General features: G+C 37.2%; 1 protein-coding gene across 1 annotated transcript in view; it reads left to right on the top strand.

The window, feature by feature from the left end:
- Window positions 1–6,552, top strand: part of LOC107755204 (sodium channel protein type 1 subunit alpha-like) — a 46,071-nt gene that overhangs the window by 26,975 nt on the left and 12,544 nt on the right. The window contains exons 16-17 of the mRNA XM_016571919.1: window positions 1,587–1,943; window positions 2,028–2,459. Coding sequence (XP_016427405.1) covers window positions 1,587–1,943; window positions 2,028–2,459 — 789 coding nt within the window. The remainder of the gene's footprint in view (window positions 1–1,586; window positions 1,944–2,027; window positions 2,460–6,552) is intronic.

The raw sequence follows: 6,552 nt of genomic DNA, 5'->3' as shown, positions 1-6,552 counted from the left end.
TAAAAGAGGAGGTCAGGTACATGCTTAATACAAAATTTCTTAAAGTGTGTGTTAAGATGTTTCTCCATAACATTGAGTCATTAATTGCTATAAATGTAAGCATTACTGTTGGCAAACTAGGGCTACATAACATAGTTTGTGATTTCTCTGATTTAAAATGTGAAAGGTTTGCCATGCATGTTTGTAGAGCTGTACAATTTGGCAAAAAAAAAAAAAAAGATTATATATTAATATGACCATATAATAATAATATACAATAATAATAATATTAAAAATATTAAAGATTTAAAATAAGTATTACTATTGTAATATTATGCAAAAATAAACTAATATATGCAAAATAAAATCAAGTAAATTATTATTATTATTACAATGTAACACTAAATTACAATAAAATGTATGGTTATCTTAATTTCTTCATTCACGCAGTGCATATATGTAAATCAAGCATTTGCAACTATTTGCACTAAGCCATATTGCAATTCTGTGGGGGTTTTTTTCTTTCAATTACTTGTGCAGCCCTCTGACAAGCTTCAAATTCAGAGCAAAATCAGTCTAATCAGCTTCGGATTGTCCTTGTGCATTTGTTTTTAAAAACTAAAGGCCAGCAGCTCGCTAGCTGATTTTTCAGCAGTAAACCAGTAAACCATTTGGGGAAGTCGTGGCCTAATGTTTAGAGAGTCGGACTCGTAACCCAAAGGTTGGGGGTTCGAGTCTCATACCGGCAGGGATTGTGGGGGGAGTGAATGTACAGCGCTCTCTCCCACCTTCAATACCACGACTGAGGTGCCCTTGAGCAAGGCACCGAACCCCCAACTGCTCCCCGGGCGCCGGGTGTGTGTGCACGGTGTGTGTGTGTTCACTGCTGTGTGTGTGCACTTTGGATGGGAGATGCAGAGCACTAATTCCGAGTATGGGTCGCCACATGTCACGTCACTTTCACTCTTGTCACTTATTAGTATACTTGGGAAGTTAACATGAATACTTTTGGGAATTTGACATGCAATATATATATATATATATTAAATAATTGAAACAAAATAAAGATTCCTAACGAAACACTACAAACTAAAATGAATCAATTTAAATTTAAGTGAATTTAGGCATCACAGCATTATAATGTACAGTATAAATATTTGTCCCCTTCCGAGGGAACTTCGAACTGCGTCCTCTAGTTCCCCAATGCGACCCCTAAAGGACGCAGTGTCTCGTTCCCTTCTCAGGGAACCATGGTTACATACGTAACCTGAGACGTTCCCTTCCGAGGGAACTTAGAACTGCGTCCTCTAGGGGTCGCATTGGGGAACTAGTGGACGCAGTGTCTCTTTCCCTTCTCAGGGAAACATGGTTACATACGTAACCTGAGACGTTTTATTTATAGAAATACAAGTGAGATTTGCTGGACAGTTATTTAATTATTATTTTTTTAAAGATTAACTTTGAATCAGCATTAGATGACATTAAAGTTAATCTAAATCTAAAACTAGAGGAAAGCAGCATATCAGCTGACACTGATCTTTTTTTTTTATCTATATTGTGCATCTCTACGTGCCCATGCTAATCTTTTATGCCCCTTATTGTCACAGCTGAGAGTCTTCAAACTAGCTAAGTCCTGGCCGACTCTGAACATGCTAATCAAGATCATTGGCAACTCACTAGGCGCCTTGAGCAACCTGACGCTTGTGCTGGCCATCATCGTCTTCATCTTCGCTGTGGTGGGCATGCAACTGTTCGGGAAGAACTACCGTGACTGTGTGTGTAAGATTTCTGAGGATTGCACGCTTCCTCGCTGGCACATGAACGATTTCTTCCACTCGTTCCTGATCGTCTTCAGGGTTTTGTGTGGAGAGTGGATCGAGACCATGTGGGACTGCATGCAAGTGGCGGGACAGCCCTTGTGCTTAATTGTGTTCATGATGGTCATGGTCATTGGAAATCTGGTGGTATGTAAAGTTACTTCTAACAAATGAACTCTAAAAAAATCTGAATTGTGTCAACATGTAGTTGGTTTCTTCCCAATTTTGTAGGTTCTGAACCTGTTCCTCGCTCTGCTGCTCAGCTCATTCAGTGCTGACAACCTCGCAGCCCCTGACGACGAGGGCGAAAAGAACAACCTGCAGATAGCGGTTGGTCGAATCAGGAAAGGTGTTGCTTTAGTTAAGGCCTGCCTTCAGAATTTCTTCCTGAGCGGCTGTTTAAGAAGGAGGAAGCCGAAAAAGAAAACCGTAGATGGGAACACGATCGGGAGAAACTGCAAGGGAATAAATGATAACTCCAACCACACCACACTAGAGCTGGTTAAAGGCACTGGAGGAACAGACATGGATAGTGACACTGAGAATTATATCAGCAACCCAAGCTTGGCTGTCAGGGTCCCGATCGCTGATGAGGAGTCTGATTTTGAGTGCCTCAACACTGAGGATTTCAGTAGCTTTTCTTCAGACCTAGAGGATAAAGAGGTAAGCTTGCTGTTTTTAACTTTTTTTTTTCAAACACCAGGAAAATGGGTGGATATGAAGCCCCCTTTACATAGACATTTTAATCCATGCGTCCTTAGGAAAATTTTTTGTCTTTTTTAATGTAATTTTATCAAAAATATATTAAAAAATTACAAAAAAAAAACTATTATGTAAACAAAATGGCATTTAAAGGGTAAAATCCTGAAAATTGGTAGTTATGATCTGGACTGATATTGGTAAAACGATCTATGTCAGTGAAAGCAGATAAATATATTACTAAATAATATTTAATTATGTTTATTTTAACAATTTAAAAAAAAAAACGTTTTTTAAATTGACACACAAGGGTTAAGCCAGATTGCATCGAGATCTTTGTTCTAATGCATCTTTAGTGGGCTTTGATTACTGTTACCTGATCAAAAAGCGGAATTTATGGAAAATATTGTGGTCCGTAAGATTTTCTTGCATTTATTTGATCAAAAATACAGTAAAAATTGTGCAATATGATTACAATTTAAAATAGCTTTTTCCTATTTAAATATTTATTATAAAATGCAATTTGTTCCTGTGATCAAAGCTGAATTTTCAGCATCATTACTCCAGTCTTCAGTGTCACATGATCCTTCAGAAATCACTCTAATATGCTGATTTGCTGAGTCTGTTTGAGATCAGGCAAGTGGTTTTCCGACACCACTTTCACTAGTGCACATCCAAGATCCATTGAAATGGTGGTTGTGGAGTTTGTGTGAGTTTTATTTGCCACATTGTAAGTATGACAGCAATGTATCCTAACTTGTGGAAAAAAACTGCTATTGATGACATACTATATCATTTACATCTTTACATTCTCCAGGTTGGTGTAATGCAGTCATTCAGGGTAGATGTCATATTTAATTTGTGTTGGCTTAAGGTCCTAGTTCATGTCTACATTTTTGCTGAAATTTTTTTGCAATGTCAAAGTTACAGGTTTGATTTTGAGGGAATGCATGAACTTCTAAATATAATGCATACTTTCAGTGCAGTGTAAGTCACTCTAGATAAAAGCGTTTATCAAATGTAAATATCCCTGCATATCGACTTAATGATCAATATGAAGGTACACAACAGTTCAACCCATTGAACAATGGGACAAATACCTGAATAACAATGCAAATGATGTCTTCTCCTCCAGACTCCAGTTCTTTGCTGTAGTTATTGTCACGTACATGGTGCCAGAAATGAAAGATTTTCAGTTGTGTCACTGAATTTGTCATTGGCGTAATCATGGTCAAGTTTTTTTCCCAGTAGGTTTAATTGGAGTTAAGTGCATTGTGGATTACATCAACATGCAGCTTGATCCATAATGGAAAAGAGGTCAGGGAATATCAGTCTTCAGATCGCATTATCTGCCATTTAAGTGCTGAGTGTGAATGTTAGCCTCATGATAACATGCTCATTTGCTTTCTGCTGAGAAACGAGGATGTGGCGGTCTGTGGTTTTGGCATATTACCGACTATATACTGATTGTTTTTTATGGCAATCTCTTTGAAGTTGTCCTAAAATGTCTACTGCTTCAGTTTTGTGAAGGGTGATATGTTCTCAGTTGAAACTCTGTTGCAAAAATCCAGTGAGCTGACTATGTAGGCAGCATTTTAAGGAATGTCAGGACAAATGATTGCATAACACTGCCTAACACAGGAAGCTGAATTACCATTTTAATTTATCATGTACCTACTATAATTCAGCACAATGAAATAATAGTTCACCCAAAAATCAACATTTTCTGGAAATTTACTCACCATCAGGTCATCCAATATGTAGATGAGGTTGTTTCTTTATCAGAACAGATTTGGAGAAAAGTAGCATTACATCACTTGTTCACCAGTGGATCCTCTGCAGTGAATTGGTGCCGTCAGAATGTACAAACAGAGTCCAAACAGTTCATAAAAACATCACAATAATCCACACCACTCCAGTCCATCAATTAAAACATGGTGAAGTGAAAAACTGCATGTTTGTAGGAAACAAATCCATCATAAAAGCATTTCAAACTATTGCTTCCGGCTAAAATATGAGTCCTCTAGCCATAATATTGCTTTCTCCAGTGGACAAGTTGACTTGCCTAAATCAGGAGAGAAATATGCACAGATTAAGCACTGTTTACAAGCAAAAGCAGTCTAAAACAGCACAAAAAGCATTGGTGAGCAAGTGATGTAACACTAAATTTCTCCAAAATCTGTTCAAATTAAGAAACAAGCCCATCTACATCTTGGATGGCCTGAGGGTGAGCTAATTTGGGTTAACTAATTAATTGGAATAAATAGATACAAATGACCGATTCTGCCTCCTTATAATAACTCACAAAATGTTTACATTCACATACTTGCATAGAGTATAATCCAGTCAAAAGACAGCATTAAAGGGGTCATATGATGCGATTTAAATTTTTCCTTTCTCTTTGGAGTGTTACAAGCTCTTGGTGCATAAAGAAGTTCTGTAAAGTTGCAAAGACTAAAGGCATCATATGACCCCTTTAAATGTATCCTTTATGAAAAAGGCATTCCCATAATGCAACAGGCTCAGTGAGCTGGTAGATAAACCTGGTGAAATATTGATTGTAAATATAATAAACCAAATAATAAAAATACATAAAAAGTTCTAAAAATATCTAAATAAAAAACACTATTTAATCCAATATTTGTGTGCTATGTTACAGTTAGCCTAATCGGTTCTTCTGTGCACTTTGCATGTGGAACACAAATTTTTTCTGAGAGTGTTCTAGATCAGTAGCTTATGTGGTTGCATTTCAGATTTCAGTTAGCATGATAATGTAGGCAGCAGACAGCAAGGCAGCTCACTACGTTTTGGACCAGAGTCATGATCTCTGATTGATTGCCTCCTAGACCTCAACAGATGATTCTGTATTATTGCTCCCATTGATTTATCTGTCATTCTAGCACTCTGACCAATCTTTTTACCTCCAGACAAGACAGTGAGTGTTTTTTCCTTGTTGTCTGTCTCACTCCTTTAACGTGATCTGTCTTTGCAGCACTTCTGAGACGGTTTCAAGGTTTACAATGAGTGGAGACCTGTAAGACCTTTATAATATGCATCCCAACTAACCATAAAGACAGCTATTGTCATTCATGAAAAAGAAAATGTTTTTACCTAATGGATTTTTTGTGCATTTCAAATCCTGCCATACCACTAATATCATTCTTATTCATCTTCAGTCATAGATAATGGTGTTAGCGTCCTATTTCAATCATTACAGTTACAGTAGATTTCAGGCCTCTCTGCAAATACATACACAGCTAACAATCGAGAAATGGTTCTCGTTCGGCATAAAGTTAATTGGACAAGCATAATAAAGAATCCCAGAGTGTTTGACAACAGTGGATTGATTGAAGATTTTGTCTGAAAGCAACTTTACAAATACAGTAAACAGTAGCATTGTGCGAGCAATGCCAATGTCATGGGTTCAATTCCCACAGAATGCATGAGCTGATCAATTGCATACTTTCAATGCAATGTAAATCGCTTTGGAGAAAAACGTTTGCCAAATGCATAACACTAATTAGCCAAACAAATCACCATTATCTGGGAATTCCATGCATTTTACTAAAAGATACTAGATGCCCAAACCAATTACATTATTGCACTGATTGTTGAAATGTCATTAGACAGAAAAGGTCTGGGGCCAAACAAGGACTTGAGTCATCCAGACGTCTTGGTTGCGTATTAATTTCATCATAGCATGCTTGCATCATTCCACAAGCTGCATTATCTGAAAATCTAACAGATTTTTTTTGCTTAGCAAACTTCACCATGTACCTACTGTCAGAAATCGTGGACCGAAAGGGCACTTTAGTGTCGGCGATTAAAGGGGTGCCCCCCCCACCCTCTGTGCATGCCATTGCCTACTGTAATGCAGCATATTAAAGGAATGGTTCACCCAGAAATGAAAACTTGCTGAAAAAGTGCACTAAAATGCATGTGCTACTATACATGCTATTCAACTGATGTGCAATCACTTCCTACCACTGATCCATATAAATAATATTATATTATATATTATATTGTTACATATTATAATATATTATAGATCTATATA

This window comes from Sinocyclocheilus rhinocerous, unplaced genomic scaffold, assembly GCF_001515625.1.
Source record: "Sinocyclocheilus rhinocerous isolate Xijiao unplaced genomic scaffold, SAMN03320098_v1.1 scaffold2187, whole genome shotgun sequence".
Lineage (NCBI taxonomy): Eukaryota > Metazoa > Chordata > Actinopteri > Cypriniformes > Cyprinidae > Sinocyclocheilus > Sinocyclocheilus rhinocerous.
This window is presented reverse-complemented; position numbering and strand designations above follow the sequence as displayed.